The following is a 21,627-nucleotide window of genomic DNA, read 5'->3' as shown; positions in this document are numbered from 1 at the left end:
TATCTCCTTTTATAAAAATTAGGCCTACATTGCTGTCTTCCATACCTCAGGCAGTCGCCCTGTTTCTACAGATGTGTTGAATATCGTTGTTAGTGGTATACACATCACCTCTGCTCCCTCTCTCAGGACCCATGGAGAGATGTTATCCAACTCTATCCCCTTTGAGGTATCTAGCTCACGTAGCAACCTTCTCACTTTTTCCTGTGTTGTGTATATTGTGTCCAACACTTAATAGTGTACCCCACCTCTCAGTCTTTCTGAAGTCCCTTCTGTCTCTGCTGTGTGTGTGTGTGTGTGTGTGTGTGTGTGTGTGTGTGTGTGTGTGTGTGTGTGTGTGTGTGTGTGTAATATGCCTGTGACTGCTTCCCAGAGTCCCTCTCCTGGAAGAATAACTTGAGGCCAGAGTTAAGTGACTGCATGATCAATAGGCTGTTGTAGCAAGTAACTCACCTTATTCTAAGCAAGGTAATAACACATTTCTGAACAATAAGATCACAAAACACCCTATTAACATGGTAACAGGACTTGCCTTATTCTTAATAGCATTCCTTCTAAAGAATGCCTTACAAGACTCGCAGGTAATAGCATTGAAGTTGTATCCCAGAGCTCTGTCTCCACACACTCCACACTTCTTCGAGTCAGGTCTCTGCTTACTCGCCGATGTTGAAGCCTCCTCCTGCTGTGTCGGCGAGCTGACCGAGTCTTCCCCTCCAGGAGAAGCTAGGCTGTCCTCCATCATGCCCCCAGTACCCACAGGCCAACCAGCAGGTACCCAGTAGGTGTTATCCTCAGTCACATACCTGAAACAAAGTTATCATTTTGACTTTCACTTCCTAACAAGGAAAATATCTGTTTTTAAGAGTCGACAATATCTTAGGACTCATGTTGGATTTAAATTGGTGAAAGTTACATTTAGAAACAAAGTTTGGGACACTTGTGGAAATGTTTCACCAACGAGTAGCTTCCTCAGTCCAGAACAGAGATGAATGATGTAAGATGAGGAGTTTGAGGTAATCAGTCCCTCAGCATTGAACTGATGTGTTCAGTCCATCAATCATAACAAGCAAATTATTATCTGCTCTTAAGAGTTGAAAATATCTAAGACAGGGCTCATAACAATTAGATTCAACTTGAGGAAAGTTAGATTTAGATTTAGAAGTATTTAGGGATCAACTGGTTAATAAATAACTGTACAATGGAACAAACTGCCAAGAGCATTAAGGCAAGAACACTGTATAGCAGTTTAATGTGAGCTAGACCTGCCTAGCATATGTCTGCTGTTTCTGTCATGATCTACACTAAGACTGCTTGCTAGGCTGACAGCCTAGCAAGCAGTCTCACCTAGGCTGACAACCTAGGTGAGACTGTTCAAGTACTATCACATGACACGAGAGCAACTGACACAGAGGCCCACCTCCCTCTTCACGAGGAGTTTACTTTAATATGTTTATTATGTACCCCATACCCATCCTGTGGGCGGTAGTCACCACATACCCATCCTGTGGGCGGTAGTCAAAAGATTACAGAGGTACATAATTGGTCCAGGGACTGGACTCCAAAGTTTTGATAGCTGAGCAAGTTACAGAGGTAATGAATTCACAATTTACAAACGTAATGAACTTTTTCACGAGGACAGCTTTTTTAACTTCAACAGGTCATTACCATTTCCCTAGAATGGCCTTTGGTCTACACTCGTCACCTATCACCTGGCCTCATAGGTAATGCACTCGTGGCGTACAGGTGGCCCCACTTAACAGTTTTGCTAATGCAGAGGATTTCAATTATATTCATTCATTATTTATTCAGACTTCCTACAATAAATAAATGATCAGCTCCCAATGCGACCAATTATGTAAGTGTATTTATGTAAGTGCATTTGTACGTGTATGTTTGGGGGTCTGAAATAGACTAATCTAATTCACAATATTCCTTATGGGAACAAATTCGGTCAGTACAGCAGTAGCCCAGAACCTAACCTGCTGTATAAGTAGAGCCCTCCTGTAAAGCAGTAGCCCAGAACCTAACCTGCTCTATAAGTAGAGCCCTCCTGTAAACCTAACCTGCTATATAAGTAGAGCCCTCCTGTAAACCTAACCTGCTATATAAGTAGAGCCCTCCTGTACAGCAGTAGCCTGAAACCTAACCTGCTGTATAAGCAGGGCCCTCCTGTACAGCAGTAGCCTGGAACCTAACCTGCTGTATAAGTGGGGCCCTCCTGTACAGCAGTAGCCCCAAACCTAACCTGCTCTGTACGTGGGGCCCTCCTGTACAGCTGTAGCCACGAACCTAACCTGCTGTATAAGTGGGGTCCTCCTGTACATCAGTAGCCATGAACCTAACCTGCTGTATAAGTGGGGGTCCTCCTGTACAGCAGTAGCCCAGAACCTAACCTGCTGTATAAGTGGGGGTCCTCCTGTACAGCAGTAGCCCAGACCTAACCTGCTGTATAAGTGGTGGTCCTCCTGTACACAGTAGCCCCGAACCTAACCTGCTGTATAATCAGGGCCCTCCTGTACAGCAGTAGCCTGGAACCTAACTTGCTGTATAAGTGGGGTCTCCTGTACAGCAGTAGCCCAGAACCTCATCTACTGTATAAGCAGGGCCCTCCTGTACAGCAGTAGCCTGGAACCTAACCTGCTGTATAAGTGGGGCCCTCCTGTACAGCAGTAGCCCAGAACCTAACCTGCTGTATAAGCCCCTCCTGTACAGCAGTAGCCCAGAACCTAACCTGCTGTATAAGTGGGGCCCTCCTGTACAGCAGTAGCCCAGAACCTAACCTGCTGTATAAGCTGTATAAGGGGGGTCCTCCTGTACAGCAGTAGCCCAGAACCTAACCTGCTGTATAAGTGGGCACAGCAGTAGCCCAGAACCTAACCTGCTGTATAAGCTGTAGGGGCCTCCTGTACAGCAGTAGCCCAGAACCTAACCTGCTGTATAAGTGGGGCCCTCCTGTACAGCAGTAGCCCAGAACCTAACCTGCTGTATAAGTGGGGCCCTCCTGTACAGCAGTAGTCCAGAACCTAACCTGCTTTATAAGTGGGGTTCTCCTTTGCAGCAGTAGTCCAGAACCTAACCTGCTTTATAAGTGGGGTTCTCCTTTGCAGCAGCAGCCCAGAACCTAACCTGCTTTATAAGTGGGGTTCTCCTTTGCAGCAGTAGTCCAGAACCTAACCTGCTTTATAAGTGGGGTTCTCCTTTGCAGCAGTAGCCCAGAACCTAACCTGCTTTATAAGTGGGGCCCTCCTGTACAGCAGTAGCCCAGAACCTAACCTGCTGTATAAGTGGGGCCCTCCTGTACAGCAGTAGCCCAGAACCTAACCTGCTGTATAAGTGGGGCCCTCCTGTACAGCAGTAGCCCAGAACCTAACATGCTGTATAAGTGGGGCCCTCCTGTACAGCAGTAGCCCAGAACCTAACATGCTGTATAAGTGGGGCCCTCCTGTACAGCAGTAGCCCAGAACCTAACCTGCTGTATAAGTGGGGCCCTCCTGTACAGCAGTAGCCCAGAACCTAACCTGCTGTATAAGTGGGGCCCTCCTGTACAGCAGTAGCCCAGAACCTAACCTGCTGTATAAGTGGGGCCCTCCTGTACAGCAGTAGCCCAGAACCTAACCTGCTGTATAAGTGGGGCCCTCCTGTACAGCAGTAGCCCAGAACCTAACCTGCTGTATAAGTGGGGCCCTCCTGTACAGCAGTAGCCCAGAACCTAACCTGCTGTATAAGTGGGGCCCTCCTGTACAGCAGTAGCCCAGAACCTAACCTGCTGTATAAGTGGGGCCCTCCTGTACAGCAGTAGCCCAGAACCTAACCTGCTGTATAAGTGGGGGTCCTCCTGTACAGCAGTAGCCCAGAACCTAACCTGCTGCTAAGTATAAGCAGGGCCCTCCTGTACAGCAGTAGCCCAGAACCTAACCTGCTGTATAAGTGGGGCCCTCCTGTACAGCAGTAACCCAGAACCTAACCTGCTGTATAAGTGGGGCCCTCCTGTACAGCAGTAGCCCAGAACCTAACCTGCTGTATAAGTGGGGCCCTCCTGTACAGCAGTAGCCCAGAACCTAACCTGCTGTATAAGTGGGGCCCTCCTGTACAGCAGTAACCCAGAACCTAACCTGCTGTATAAGTGGGGCCTTCCTGTACAGCAGTAGCCCAGAACCTAACCTGCTGTATAAGTGGGGCCTTCCTGTACAGCAGTAGCCCAGAACCTAACCTGCTGTATAAGTGGGGCCTTCCTGTACAGCAGTAGCCCAGAACCTAACCTGCTGTATAAGTGGGGCCTTCCTGTACAGCAGTAGCCCAGAACCTAACCTGCTGTATAAGTGGGGCCTTCCTGTACAGCAGTAGCCCAGAACCTAACCTGCTGTATAAGTGGGGCCCTCCTGTACAGCAGTAGCCCAGAACCTAACCTGCTGTATAAGTGGGGCCCTCCTGTACAGCAGTAGCCCAGAACCTAACCTGCTGTATAAGTGGGGCCCTCCTGTACAGCAGTAGCCCAGAACCTAACCTGCTGTATAAGAGGGGGTCCTCGTGTACAGCAGTAGCCCAGAACCTAACCTGCTGTATAAGTGGGGACCCTCCTGTACAGCAGTAGCCCAGAACCTAACCTGCTGTATAAGTGGTGGTCCTCCCATACAGCAGTAGCACAGAACCTAACCTGCTGTATAAGTGGGGGTCCTCTTGTACAGCAGTAGCCCAGAACCTAACCTGCTGTATAAGTTACAGCAGTAGCCCAGAACCTAACCTGCTGTATAAGTGGGGGCCCTCCTGTACAGCAGTAGCCCAGAACTAACCTGCTGTATAAGTGGGGCCCTCCTGTACAGCAGCAGCCCAGAACTTAACCTGCTGTATAAGTGGGGGCCCTCCTGTACAGCAGTAGCCTGCCAGTTTTTCTCCTCTTGCAGTTACTCTGAGTTGTTTGAGAAGGATTATCCTTGTATCTGGACCTTCCATCAACAATGACGGTTTCAACATACAAAGAAAAAGGTAACTTTTGCTCCTGTTTTGGTATTCCCAGATTTTTCCAAAGCTTTTTAACCACAGATGCTACTTCCATCAGCATAGATTCCGTCCTGGCTCAACACACTGGTAACAAGTGGAGCCCAGCTGCAATTGCAAGACTAGCAGTTGCACTTGCAGTTGCAAATAAATGGTATAAAATACCGACACAATGGAAACAAACACATATGCAGTTTAATGTGATCCTTTATTGACAACGTTTCGCCCACACAGTGGTCTTTTTCAAGACCTCAACATTCTGAACCTGACTATAAATACTCACGTACCTTCCACCCCAGGTAGATCTGTTTGTGACTTGAAAAAGCCCACTGTGTGGGCGAAACGTTGTCAATAAAGGATCACATTTAACTGCATATGTGTTTATGTTTCCACTTGCAGTTGCAGTTGCTAGTCGTGTCGTTACCAAGACAGAAGTGAGTGAATTAACCGAGTAAGAAATATTAACTCTAGTTTGGTGTTTCAAGCACTTCCCAGACATTATATACCAGTATCACTTCCCAGACATTATATACCAGTATCACTTCCCAGACATTATATACCAGTATCACTTCCCAGACATTATATACCAGTATCACTTCCCAGACATTATATACCAGTATCACTTCCCAGACATTATATACCAGTATCACTTCCCAGACATTATATACCAGTATCACTTCCCAGACATTATATACCAGTATCACTTCCCAGACATTATATACCAATATCCTTTACACGTTTTCACAGATCAAGCTCCACTAAATCCGCAATTCCAGAATTAACCTACTGGAAGATTAGCCAGATGATCCTTGACCATACAAGAGTTCAATCCATCCTTTGAACACTTACCTGGCAAGTTAAATGTAATCACAGATGCCTTATCTCAACACATTAGTAGAGTAGTAACCAAGCCTTCGATTAGTGCACAGGATATAAACATTGCCCAGAGAACAGATTCTATGGTAGGTAAGACACACAGGCAACAGTTAGGCAACAGTTGCCTAACTGAACATTAAAATGGTATAAAATACCGACAGGTTGTTAGGTAAGACACATATGCAACAGTTAGGTATCTTTATTATGAAACGTTTCGCCTACACAGTAGGCTTCTTCAGTCAAGTACAGAAAAGTTGATAGAAGCAGAAGAGACTTGAAGACGATGTAATCAGTCCATCACCCTTAAAGTTTTGAGGTGGTCAGTCCCTCAGTCTGGAGAAGAGCATTGTTCCATAGTATGAAACAATATGGAGATGAAGTGACAGGATGGAGCTTTTATAGCGCCAAGAGGTGAGACGTAGGCCACTAGGAGAGGTAAGAACTCAGATGCTGGAGTTGCCTAACTGTTGCCTGTGTGTCTTACCTACCAACCTGTCGGTATTGTATTAATAATAATAATAATAATAATAATAATAATAATAATAATAATAATATTAATAATAATATTAATAATAATATTAATAATATTAATAATAATAATAATAATAATAATATCTTTATTTATTACTAGCACATGTACAATGTATACATGTACAATGTATACATGTACAATGTATACATGTACAATGTATACATGTACAAGGTATACATGTACAAGGTATACATGTACAAGGTATACATGTACAAGGTATACATGTACAAGGTATACATGTACAAGGTATACATGTACAAGGTATACATGTACAAGGTATACATGTACAAGGTATACATGTACAAGGTATACATGTACAAGGTATACATGTACAAGGTATACATGTACAAGGTATACATGTACAAGGTATACATGTACAAGGTATACATGTACAATACATGTATACATGTACAAGGTATACATGTACAAGGTATACATGTACAAGGTATACATGTACAAGGTATACATGTACAAGGTATACATGTACAAGGTATACATGTACAAGGTATACATGTACAAGGTATACATGTACAAGGTATACATGTACAAGGTATACATGTACAACAAGGTATACATGTACAAGGTATACATGTACAACAAGGTATACTTGTACAAGGTATACATGTACAAGGTATACATGTACAATGTACAAGGTATACATGTACAAGGTATACATGTACATGTACAAGGTATACATGTACAAGGTATACATGTACAAGGTATACATGTACAAGGTGTACATGTACAAGCTATACATGTACAAGGTGTACATGTACATGTACAAGGTATACATGTACAAGGTATACATGTACAAGGTATACATGTACAAGGTATACATGTACAAGGTGTACATGTACAAGGTATACATGTACAAGGTATACATGTACAAGGTATACATGTACAAGGTATACATGTACATGTACAAGGTATACATGTACAAGGTATACATGTACAAGGTATACATGTACAAGGTATACATGAACAAGGTATACATGTACAAGGTGTACATGTACAAGGTATACATGTACAAGGTATACATGTACAAGGTATACATGTACAAGGTATACATGTACAAGGTATACATGTACAAGGTATACATGTACAAGGTATACATGTACAAGGTATACATGTACAAGGTATACATGTACAAGGTATACATGTACAAGGTATACATCTACAAGGTATACATATACAAGTACATGGTATACATGTACAAGGTATACATGTACAAGGTATACATGTACAAGGTATACATGTACAAGGTATACATGTACAAGGTATACATGTACAAGGTATACATGTACAAGGTATACATGTACAAGGTATACATGTACAAGGTATACATGTACAAGGTATACATGTACAAGGTATACATGTACAAGGTATACATGTACAATACATGTACAAGGGTATACATGTACAAGGTATACATGTACAAGGTATACATGTACAAGGTATACATGTACAAGGTATACATGTACAAGGTATACATGTACAAGGTATACATGTACAAGGTATACATGTACAAGGTATACATGTACAAGGTATACATGTACAAGGTATACATGTACAAGGTATACATGTACAAGGTATACATGTACAAGGTATACATGTACAAGGTATACATGTACAACAAGGTATACATGTACAAGGTATACATGTACAAGGTATACATGTACAAGGTATACATGTACAAGGTATACATGTACAAGGTATACATGTACAAGGTATACATGTACAAGGTATACATGTACAAGGTATACATGTACAAGGTATACATGTACAAGGTATACATGTACAAGGTATACATGTACAAGGTATACATGTACAAGGTATACATGTACAAGGTATACATGTACAAGGTATACATGTACAAGGTATACATGTACAAGGTATACATGTACAAGGTATACATGTACAAGGTATACATGTACAAGGTATACATGGTATACATGTACAAGGTATACATGTACAAGGTATACATGTACAAGGTATACATGTACAAGGTATACATGTACAAGGTATACATGTACAAGGTATACATGTACAATACATGGGTATACATGTACAAGGTATACATGTACAAGGTATACATGTACAAGGTATACATGAACAAGGTATACATGTACAAGGTGTACATGTACAAGGTATACATGTACAAGGTATACATGTACAAGGTATACATGTACAAGGTATACATGTACAAGGTGTACATGTACAAGGTATACATGTACAAGGTATACATGTACATGTACAAGGTATACATGTACAAGGTATACATGTACAACGTATACATGTACAAGGTATACATGTACAAGGTGTACATGTACAAGGTATACATGTACAAGGTATACATGTACAAGGTATACATGTACATGTACAAGGTATACATGTACAAGGTATACATGTACAAGGTAGGGTATACATGTACAAGGTATACATGTACACAGGGTATACATGTACAAGGTATACATGTACAAGGTATACATGTACAAGGTATACATGTACAAGGTATACATGTACATGTACAAGGTATACATGTACAAGGTATACATGTACAAGGTATACATGTACAACAAGGTATACATGTACAACATGTACAAGGTATACATGGTATACATGTACAAGGTATACATGTAAAAGGTATACATGTACAAGGTATACATGTACAAGGTATACATGTACAAGGTATACATGTACAAGGTATACATGTACAAGGTATACATGTACAAGGTATACATGTACAAGGTATACATGTACAAGGTATACATGTACAAGGTATACATGTACAAGGTATACATGTACAAGGTATACATGTACAAGGTATACATGTACAAGGTATACATGTACAAGGTATACATGTACAAGGTATACATGTACAAGGTATACATGTACAAGGTATACATGTACAAGGTATACATGTACAAGGTATACATGTACAAGGTATACATGTACAAGGTATACATGTACAAGGTATACATGTACAAGGTATACATGTACAAGGTATACATGTACAAGGTATACATGTACAAGGTATACATGTACAAGGTATACATGTACAAGGTATACATGTACAACAAGGTATGTACATATACATGTACAAGGTATACATGTACAAGGTATACATGCACAAGGTATACATGTACAAGGTATACATGTACAAGGTATACATGTACAAGGTATACATGTACAAGGTATACATGTACAAGGTATACATGTACAAGGTATACATGTACAAGGTATACATGTACAAGGTATACATGTACAAGGTATACATGTACAAGGTATACATGTACAAGGTATACATGTACAAGGTATACATCTACAAGGTATACATGTACAAGGTATACATGTACAATACATGTACAAGTATACATGTATACATGTATACATGTACAAGGTATACATGTACAAGGTATACATGTACAAGGTATACATGTACAAGGTATACATGTACAAGGTATACATGTACAAGGTATACATGTACAAGGTATACATGTACAAGGTATACATGTACAAGGTATACATGTACAAGGTATACATGTACAAGGTATACATGTACAAGGTATACATGTACAAGGTATACATGTACAAGGTATACATGTACAAGGTATACATGTACAAGGTATACATGTACAAGGTATACATGTACAAGGTATACATGTACAAGGTATACATGTACAAGGTATACATGTACAAGGTATACATGTACAAGGTATACATGTACAAGGTATACATGTACAAGGTATACATGTACAAGGTATACATGTACAAGGTATACATGCACAAGGTATACATGTACAAGGTATACATGTACAAGGTATACATGTACAAGGTATACACGTACAAGGTATACATGTACAAGGTATACAGACCATAGCTGACATCAGTGACATACTACTATATAGAAAGTACCTTGTTATGCTGAGCATTTCCCGCAAATTATGTCAACTTTGTCCCAGGATGTGACCCACACCAGTCAACTAACACCCAGGATGTGACCCACACCAGTCAACTAACACCCAGGATGTGACCCACACCAGTCCACTAACACCCAGGATGTGACCCACACCAGTCCACTAACACCCAGGATGTGACCCACACCAGTCCACTAACACCCAGGATGTGACCCACACCAGTCCACTAACACCCAGGATGTGACCCACACCAGTCCACTAACACCCAGGATGTGACCCACACCAGTCCACTAACACCCAGCCACTAACACCCAGGATGGGTTCGTCTCAGATACAACCTACCCAACATTCTCAGTGGTACCTTACAGGTTCGTCTCAGATACAACCTACCCAACATTCTCAGTGGTACCTTACAGGTTCGTCTCAGATACAACCTACCCAACATTCTCAGTGGTACCTTACAGGTTCGTCTCAGATACAACCTACCCAACATTCTCAGTGGTACCTTACAGGTTCGTCTCAGATACAACCTACCCAACATTCTCAGTGGTACCTTACAGGTTCGTCTCAGATACAACCTACCCAACATTCTCAGTGGTACCTTACAGGCTCGTCTCAGATGCAACATACCAACATTCTCAGTGGTACCTTACAGGTCAGTCTCAGATACAACCTACCCAACAGTGGTCTCAGTGGTACCTTACAGGTTCGTCTCAGATACAACCTACCCAACATTCTCAGTGGTACCTTACAGGTTCGTCTCAGATACAACCTACCCAACATTCTCAGTGGTACCTTACAGGTTCGTCTCAGATACAACCTACCCAACATTCTCAGTGGTACCTTACAGGTTCGTCTCAGATACAACCTACACAACATTCTCAGTGGTACCTTACAGGTTCGTCTCAGATACAACCTACCCAACATTCTCAGTGGTACCTTACAGGTTCGTCTCAGATACAACCTACCCAACATTCTCAGTGGTACCTTACAGGTTCGTCTCAGATACAACCTACCCAACATTCTCAGTGGTACCTTACAGGTTCGTCTCAGATACAACCTACCCAACATTCTCAGTGGTACCTTACAGGTCTGTCTCAGATACAACCTACATAACATTCTCAGTGGTACCTTACAGGTCTGTCTCAGATACAACCTACATAACATTCTCAGTGGTACCTTACAGGTTTGTCTCAGATACAACCTACATAACATTCTCAGTGGTACCTTACAGGTTCGTCTCAGATACAACCTACCTAACATTCTCAGTGGTACCTTACAGGTCTGTCTCAGATACAACCTACATAACATTCTCAGTGGTACCTTACAGGTCTGTCTCAGATACAACCTACATAACATTCTCAGTGGTACCTTACAGGTCTGTCTCAGATACAACCTACCCAACATTCTCAGTGGTACCTTACAGGTTCGTCTCAGATACAACCTACCCAACATTCTCAGTGGTACCTTACAGGTTCGTCTCAGATACAACCTACCCAACATTCTCAGTGGTACCTTACAGGTTCGTCTCAGATACAACCTACCCAACATTCTCAGTGGTACCTTACAGGTTCGTCTCAGATACAACCTACCCAACATTCTCAGTGGTACCTTACAGGTTAGTCTCACAACCTACCCAACATTCTCAGTGGTACCTTACAGGTTCGTCTCAGATACAACCTACCCAACATTCTCAGTGGTACCTTACAGGTTCGTCTCAGATACAACCTACCCAACATTCTCAGTGGTACCTTACAGGTTCGTCTCAGATACAACCTACCCAACATTCTCAGTGGTACCTTACAGGTTCGTCTCAGATACAACCTACCCAACATTCTCAGTGGTACCTTACAGGTTCGTCTCAGATACAACCTACCCAACATTCTCAGTGGTACCTTACAGGTTCGTCTCAGATACAACCTACCCAACATTCTCAGTGGTACCTTACAGGTTAGTCTCAGATACAACCTAACAACATTCTCAGTGGTACCTTACAGGTTCGTCTCAGATACAACCTACCCAACATTCTCAGTGGTACCTTACAGGTTTGTCTCAGATACAACGTACCCAACATTCTCAGTGGTACCTTACAGGTTTGTCTTAGATACAACCTACCCAACATTCTTAGTGGTACCTTACAGGTTCGTCTCAGATACAACCTACCCAACATTCTCAGTGGTACCTTACAGGTCTGTCTCAGATACAACCTACCCAACATTCTCAGTGGTACCTTACAGGTTTGTCTCAGATACAACCTACCCAACATTCTCAGTGGTACCTTACAGGTTCGTCTCAGATACAACCTACCCAACATTCTCAGTGGTACCTTACAGGTTCGTCTCAGATACAACCTACCCAACATTCTCAGTGGTACCTTCCAGGTTCGTCTCAGATACAACCTACCCAACATTCTCAGTGGTACCTTACAGGTTCGTCTCAGATACAACCTACCCAACATTCTCAGTGGTACCTTACAGGTTCGTCTCAGATACAACCTACCCAACATTCTCAGTGGTACCTTACAGGTTCGTCTCAGATACAACCTACCCAACATTCTCAGTGGTACCTTACAGGTCTGTCTCAGATACAACCTACCCAACATTCTCAGTGGTACCTTACAGGTTCGTCTCAGATACAACCTACCCAACATTCTCAGTGGTACCTTACAGGTTCGTCTCAGATACAACCTACCCAACATTCTCAGTGGTACCTTACAGGTTCGTCTCAGATACAACCTACCCAACATTCTCAGTGGTACCTTACAGGTTCGTCTCAGATACAACCTACCCAACATTCTCAGTGGTACCTTACAGGTCTGTCTCAGATACAACCTACCCAACAATCTCAGTGGTACCTTACAGGTCTGTCTCAGATACAACCTACCCAACATTCTCAGTGGTACCTTACAGGTTCGTCTCAGATACAACCTACCCAACATTCTCAGTGGTACCTTACAGGTTCGTCTCAGATACAACCTACCCAACATTCTCAGTGGTACCTTACAGGTTCGTCTCAGATACAACCTACCCAACATTCTCAGTGGTACCTTACAGGTTCGTCTCAGATACAACCTACCCAACATTCTCCACCTGACTCACCCCACTATATATACTCATGCACTCTGTACCCAACCCACAATACATAATACACAGTAAGCTGGCCAGTTAAAAGCAGGAGAGATAAAAGCTTAAAACAAAGCTTGTCTTCCAGCTTTAACAGCTGGAAGAGGGGAGTTGATAAGGCAGATAAGGTGGGACCAGCAGCCTGCTGTTCTAACAACTGTCTGGGTGACATTGTGGCCAAGGTGAGTCGTATGGGCAAGTCACCTAACACCTGCTGCTCTCCCTGGTCACCTAGCAGTAAGTAGGTACCCGAGTTTGTTTACTATTGCAAGTGTACCAATTATACATATATACCTGCAGAGGGTTTAGGGGGTCAACGCCCCCACGGCCCGGTCTGAGACCAGGCCTCGTGGTGGATCAGGGGCTAATCAACCAGGCTGTTACTGCTGGCCGCACGCAAACTGACGTACGAACCACAACCCGACTGGTTAGGTACTGACTTTAGGTGCCTGTCCACTGCCTTCATAAAGACAGTCAGGGGTCTTGAAGACAGGCAGGGGTCTTGAAGACAGGCAGGGGTCTTGAAGACAGGCAGGGGTCTTGAAGACACGCAGGGGTCTTGAAGACAGCCAGCGGTCTTGACAGCCAGGGGTCTTGAAGACAACCAGGGGTCCTGAACACAACCAGGGGTCTTGACACCCAGGGGTCTTGAAGACAACCAGGTATCTTGAAGACATTCAGAGGTCTTGAAGACAGTCAGGGGTCTTGAAGACAGCCAGGGGTCTTGAAGACAACCAGGGGTCTTCAAGACAACCAGGGATCTTGAAGACAATCAGGGGTCTTGACAGCCAAGCGTCAGGATGACAACCAGGGGTCTTGAAGACAGCCAGGGGTTTTGAAGACAAGCAGGGGTTTTGAAGACAGCCAGGGGTCTTCAATACAACCAGGGGTCTTGAAGACAACCAGGGGTCTTGAAGACAGCCAAGGGTCTTGAAGACAACCTGGGGTCTTGAAGACAACCAGGGGTCTTGAAGACAACCAGGGGTCTTGAAGACAACCTGGGGTCTTGAAGACACCCAGGGGTCTTGAAGACAACCAAAGGTCTTGAAGACAACCAGGGGTCTCGAAGACAGCCAGCGGTCTTGACAGCCAGGGGTCTTGAATATAACCAGGGCTCGTGAAGATAATCAGGGCTTGTGAAGACAACCAGGGGTCTTGAAGACAACCAGGGGTCTTGAAGACAACCAGGGGTCTTGACAAGGGGTCTTGAAGACAACCAGGGGTCTTGACAGCCAGGGGTCTTGAAAACAACCAGGGGTCTTCAGTCAGGGGTCTTGAAGACAACCAGGGGTCTTGAAGACACCCAGGGGTCTTGAAGACAGCCAGGGATCTTGAAGACAGTCAGGGGTCTTGAAGACAACCAGGGGTCTTGACAGTCAGGGGTATTGAAGACAACCAGGGGTCTTGAAGACAGTCAGGGGTCTTGAAGACAATCAGGGGTCTTGAAGACAGCAATGGGTCTTGAAGACAGCCAGGGGTCTTGAAGACAGCCAGGGGTCTTGAAGACTGCCAGGGGTCTTGAAGACACCCAGGGGTCTTGACAGCCAGGGGTACTGAAGACACCCAGGGGTCTTGACAGCCAGGGGTACTGAAGACAATCAGGGGTCTTGAAGACAGCAATGGGTCTTGAAGACAGCCAGGGGTCTTGAAGACAGTCAGGGGTCTTGAAGACAGTCAGGGGTCTTGAAGACAACCAGGGGTCTTGAAGACAGCCAGCGGTCTTGAAGACAGGGGTCTTGAAGACAGCCAGGGGTCTTTAAGACAGCCAGGGGTCTTGAAGACAACCAGGGGTCTTGAAGACAACCAGGGGTCTTGAAGACATTCAGGGGTCTTGAAGACAGCCAGAGGTCTTGAAGACAGCCAGGGGTCTTTGAAGACAACCAGGGGTCTTGAAGACAGGGGTCTTGAAGACAGTCAGGGGTCTTGAAGACAACCAAGGGTCTTGAACACATCCAAGGGTCTTTAAGATAGCCAGGGGTCTTGACAACCAGGGGTCTTGAAGACAGTCAGGGGTCTTGAAGACAGTCAGGGGTCTTGAAGACAGCCAGGGGTCTTGAAGACAGCCAGGGGTCTTGAAGACAGGGGTCTTGAAGACAGTCTCGGGTCTTGACAGTCAGGGGTCTTGAAGACAACCAAGGGTCTTGAAGACAGCCAGGGATCTTGAAGACAGTCAGGGTTCTTGAAGACAACCAGGGGTCTTGAAGACAGCCAGGGGTCTTGAAGACAGCCAAGGGTCTTGAGGACAGCCAGGGGTCTATTGGTATGCTGTGAGGCAGTTGAACAGTCTTGGGTCCCAGACACTTATTGTGTTGTCTCAGTGTACTCGTGGCGCCCCTGCTTTTCATCGGGGGAATGTTGTATCTCCTGCCGAGTCTTTTGCTTTCATGCCTATGATATACCTTTGAAGAGTTTCGAGAGTTTCTCTACTCTCTGAGCTCGGCCATGAGCCAGGCTCATCTGGTGCTTGCCTGGTCAACCAGGCTGTTGCTGCTGGAATCCCGCTGGAATTTTTCAGTGCCCTCTTCCCATGTGACTTTCATGCTTATTTTAGTGTCATCTGTAAATGATAATACAAAAGTGTATATCTATGCCTGCTATGAGGATGAGAAACAGCAGAGGTGCCAGGACAGTGCCTTGAGGCACTGAGCTTTTGACCTCGCTGATGCTGGATCTTGCGCTGTTCACTACTACTTTTTATGTTGTGTGTATTAGGAAACCGAAAATCCATCTGCCTACCTTCCCCGTAATGCTCATGGCCTTCATTTTGTGCGCTATCAGTCCATGATCGCATTTGTCAGATACCTTTTGCAAAATCTGTGTAAATCACATCTGCGCTTTTGTCGTCTTCCAGTGCCTCCGTAATTCTGTCATAATGGTTCAGCAGGTGTGACAGGTGGTTCAGCAGCTGTGACAGGTGGTTCAGCAGCTGTGAAAGGCATGATCGTCCTGCTCTAAAACCATGCTGGTTCGGGTTATGCTGGATGTGAGAGGTCAGGGCTACTGGTCAATAATTTTTAGCTAGTGCTTTACTGCCTCCCTTGCGCAAAGGAGCTATGTCTGTACTCTTTAAGACCTCCGGTATTTCACCTAGATCTAAGCTCTTTCTCCAAAGAATACTGAGAGCTCGTGCAGTATACGAGTCTCCTCTTTGTAGTGGGCCAATTCTTCAGGTAGTTCATAGCTTGGATTTTGCGTAGGAATAGAAATACTTTGGGTTTCTTGCAGTATCTTGTAAGGTCCTTTGTTCCCTCTGTACTTCCTCTGTCAGGTATGACAGAGGAAGTACAGAGAACAATAGTGTTGCAGAGGTCTGAGCTGTACTCAGACCTCTATAACACTACAATCTTTGAGAACAATAGTGTTGCAGAGGTCTGAGCTGTACTCAGGGGAAGAATAACATAATATTAGACAACATTGGAACTGACGTACTCCTTAACGTAATTGTAAAATAATGTGTAAATAGAATCGGGGAGAGGGGTAACTCACCTATGTTGATGCTGACTGACCCAAGGTTCAACTTTCAGTGACCAGATGGCAGCTTGCTCGTCCATTACTCCTCCACCACCCACCTCCTCCTGCCTCTCTTCCATCTTGATAGGGAAGGCCTCCAGGTCTCCACCTTCAGGATGCGGGGGTCCAGGACCGGCCAGCGGGTAGGCGGAGTTGGTCAACAACGCGGGAGATATGGTCTCCATAGCGCCGAAGAACTCACATGAGGACATGGCGGGAGGTGGCGGAAAAACAACAGCTGGCACCGACTGAGACGCACCAAGAAGTATAGCTGCACCGTCTGGGGACTGTGGCATCATTCCCGCTGGCGAGGATGTCATCGTATCCATTGGCATTGCTGGGGAGGAGGGCATCATTCCCGATGACATCCCCGGGGACATCATCATTCCCGCTGGCACAGGAGATGAAGGCACCATTCCAGGTGGGAGAGTTGGTGCCAAGTAGGAGGTATTAGGTGACATGTGGAGGGAGTTCTGTAGAGTGTAGCAGGCACCCTCGACCAGCTGGTGTGGGGGAGTGTTTTCCAGGGAGACGGGAGAGTAGAGGCACGTGTACCAGGGTTGATCACCTTCGTTCCAGTTTTCCAGGTCACTCACACCCTCACAAGCCATCACACTGCTGCTGCTGCTACTTGCAATCTGCGAGTCCAAGAAATGAACAGCTCTTATCTGACTCTTAGCTACTGGTGCCTCTAGAATCTGGCTCTCTGCAAGCTGTGACTCTGGATTTTCAGGTGACACAGATGTGGAACTTGTGGATGATGTTGACTGGAGTAGCGACTCATGGGTATTATGGATGACGGTGGGCTGGACGGTGGCCGTGGGTGTAGAGCCTTCATGGGTAAGAGTGGGCGCAGAACTGCAGCTGGGAGGTGAACGTGGAGATCCCCCGCCAGACATAACACTTCACTAATCAATCCACTGCTTTTAAAAACATTAAGTTTTGTAACTTAAACGATTCCCAAGTCCAACAAAGATGACTTCCTGGAACTGGCCTGAGTGGATCCAGAACTGCGTCACTCACACCTCACTCTCCACTTATACATACTGTCTTTTAACCTTAGTATGTTAGAAGTAATCAAGGTTCCAGGACAGAGACGTTGTCTAATATGTTCCAGTGTTTGCTTAAGTGTTTTTGTAAACCAAGAAAAAAAGACACAATACTGTGGCTGGAACGACGATGTTTTGGTCCACCTTGGACCATTTACATTGTGACTTTGTATATGATCCAAGTCGGACCGAATCGTTGTCGTAAGCTCCTCTCTTCTAAAATGCGGGTTATTTGTGTACGGTGTCGTGCTTTGAACCCTCAACAATTTCCTCCCAAAGCAGTCTTCCTCGGTCCCCATCTAAGTTAAGGGGGTCGGTCCCCATCTAAGTTAACAGGGTCGGTTTCCATCAAAGTTAAATGGTATATAACACCTAAAACCACATGTAAGTCTCTCCTAACAGCGCCGTCACAAACCACGGACTTCACTAACATTCTACGACAATCATGTTAAGAGAGTCATCAGTAGACATCAGTAAGATGAACAGTAAAGTCAAAGCTGAAGGAACACAGTCGTTGATGAACGAGCAGAGACGACCAAACTTACTTTCTTAGACTTAAGACGACCAGTCAAGAAGGTACGGTTCCACATCCTGAGAGGTAGACAACCACCCAGGATGGTAGACAACCACCCAGGATGGTAGACAACCACCCAGGATGGTAGACAACCACCCAGGATGGTAGACAACCACCCTGGGTGGTAGATAATCACACTGGATGGTAGACAACCACCCAGGAAGGTAGACAACCGCCCAGGATGGTAGATAACTACCCTGGGTGGTAGATAATCACACTGGATGGTAGACAACCACCTAGGATGGTAGACAACCACCTAGGATGGTAGACAACCACCCAGGATGGTAGACAACCACCCAGGATGGTAGACAACCACCCAGGATGGTAGACAACCACCCAGGATGGTAGACAACCACCCAGGATGGTAGACAACCACCTAGGATGGTAGACAACCACCTAGGATAGTAGACAACCGCCCAGGATGGTACACAATCACCCAGGATGGTAGACAACCACCCAGAAAGGTAGACAACAATAAACTAGCCACTACCATCCACGGAATGGCTACCATATACACAAACTAGCCACTGCCATTAACAGGATGGCTACCATATACACAAACTAGCCACTGCCATTCACAGGATGGCTACCATATACACAAACTAGCCAATGTCATTCACAGGATGGCTACCATATACACAAACTAGCCACTGCCATTCACAGGATGGCTACCATATACACAAACTAGCCACTGCCATTCACAGGATGGCTACCATATACACAAACTAGCCACTGCCATTCACAGGATGGCTACCATATACGCAAACTAGCCACTACCATAAACAGGATGGCTACCATATACACAAACTAGCCACTACCATCCACAGGATGGCTACCATATACGCAAACTAGCCACTACCATAAACAGGATGGCTACCATATACACAAACTAGCCACTGCCATTCACAGGATGGCTACCATATACACAAACTAGCCACTGCCATTCACAGGATGGCTACCATATACACAAACTAGCCACTGCCATTCACAGGATGGCTACCATATACGCAAACTAGCCACTGCCATTCACAGGATGGCTACCATATACGCAAACTAGCCACTACCATCCACAGGATGGCTACCAGGTACACAAACTAGCCACTACCATCCACAGGATGGCTACCAGGTACACAAACTAGCCACTACCATCCACAGGATGGCTACCAGGTACACAAACTAGCCACTACCATCCACAGGATGGCTACCAGGTACACAAACTAGCCACTACCATCCACAGGATGGCTACCAGGTACACAAACTAGCCACTACCATCCACAGGATGGCTACCAGGTACACAAACTAGCCACTACCATCCACAGGATGGCTACCAGGTACACAAACTAGCCACTACCATCCACAGGATGGCTACCAGGTACACAAACTAGCCACTACCATCCACAGGATGGATACCAGGTACACAAACTAGCCACTACCATCCACAGGATGGATATGAGGTACACAAACTAGCCACTACCATCCACAGGATGGATACGAGGTACACAAACTAGCCACTACCATCCACAGGATGGCTACAAGGTACACAAACTAGCCACTACCATCCACAGGATGGATACAAGGTACACAAAAACTAGCCACTACCATCCACAGGATGGCTACAAGGTACACAAACTAGCCACTACCATCCAGCCACACAAACCACTACCATCCACAGGATGGATACAAGGTACACAAACTAGCCACTACCATCCACAGGATGGATACAAGGTACACAAACTAGCCACTACCATCCACAGGATGGATACAAGGTACACAAACTAGCCACTACCATCCACAGGATGGCTACAAGGTACACAAACTAGCCACTACCATCCACAGGATGGATACAAGGTACACAAACTAGCCACTACCATCCACAGGATGGATACAAGGTACACAAACTAGCCACTACCATCCACAGGATGGATATGAGGTACACAAACTACACTACCATCCACAGGGGATACAAGGTACACAAACTAGCCACTACCATCCACAGGATGGATACAAGGTACACAAACTAGCCACTACCATCCACAGGATGGATACAAGGTACACAAAACTAGCCACTACCATCCACAGGATGGCTACAAGGTACACAAACTAGCCACTACCATCCACAGGATGGATACAGGTACACATACTTGCCACTACCATCCACAGGATGGATATAAGGTGCACAAACTAGCCACTACCATCCACAGGATGGATACGAGGTGCACAAACTAGCCACTACCATCCACAGGATGGCTACAGGTACACAAACTAGCCACTACCATCCACAGGATGGCTACCATGTACACAAACTAGCCACTACCATCCACAGGATGGCTATCAGGTACACAAACTAGCCACCACCATCCACAGGATGGTTACGAGGTGCACAATAAACTAGTCACTATCCACAGGATGGCTACGAGGTGCACAATAAACTAGTCACTACTATCCACAGGATGGCTACAAGGTACACAATAAACTAGTCACTACCATTCACAGGAAGGCTACAAGATACACAATAAACTAGCCACTACCATCTACAGGATGGCTACAAGGTACACAATAAACTAGCCACTACCATCCATAGGATGGCTACAAGGTACACAAACTAGCCACTACCATCCATAGGATGGCTACAAGGTACACAATAAACTAGCCACTACCATCCACAGGATGGCTACAAGATACACAAACTAGCCACTACCATCCATAAGATGGCTACAAGGTACACAATAAACTAGCAACTACCATCCACAGGATGGCTACAAGGTACACAAACTAGCCACTACCATCCACAGGATGGCTACAAGGTACACAATAAACTAGCCACTACCATCCACAAGGACGGCTATATATAGGCAGGAAGAGGTAGAGGTAGTAGTAGTAGTAGTAGTAGTAGTAGTAGTAGTAGTAGTAGTAGTAGTAGTAGTAGTAGTAGTAGTAGTAGTAGTAGTAGTAGTACAAGAATGGTATATAATACCGACAAGATGAAATTAAGACACATGCACAACACCCGGGCATCCCCATCGTAGACGTTTCGCCATCCAGCCAGCCACTGGAT

At 44.9% G+C, this 21,627-nt stretch overlaps 1 protein-coding gene across 1 annotated transcript; it reads right to left on the bottom strand.

Moving 5' to 3' along the window:
- Positions 1–529: 529 nt before the first annotated feature.
- On the bottom strand, positions 530–19,018 carry LOC138852113 (uncharacterized; the record flags this gene model as incomplete). The annotated part of the gene is made up of 2 exons (XM_070081772.1): positions 16,926–19,018; positions 530–800 (listed from the first exon to the last, which is right to left on the bottom strand). Coding segments are annotated over exons 1-2 (1,194 nt in total), but the record flags the coding sequence as incomplete, so codon positions are not given.
- Between the last annotated feature and the right edge of the window lie 2,609 nt (positions 19,019–21,627).

Source organism: Cherax quadricarinatus, unplaced genomic scaffold, assembly GCF_038502225.1.
Source record: "Cherax quadricarinatus isolate ZL_2023a unplaced genomic scaffold, ASM3850222v1 Contig4149, whole genome shotgun sequence".
Lineage (NCBI taxonomy): Eukaryota > Metazoa > Arthropoda > Malacostraca > Decapoda > Parastacidae > Cherax > Cherax quadricarinatus.
The sequence above is the reverse complement of the archived record's forward strand: the minus strand, read 5'-3'. Positions and strand labels throughout refer to the sequence as shown.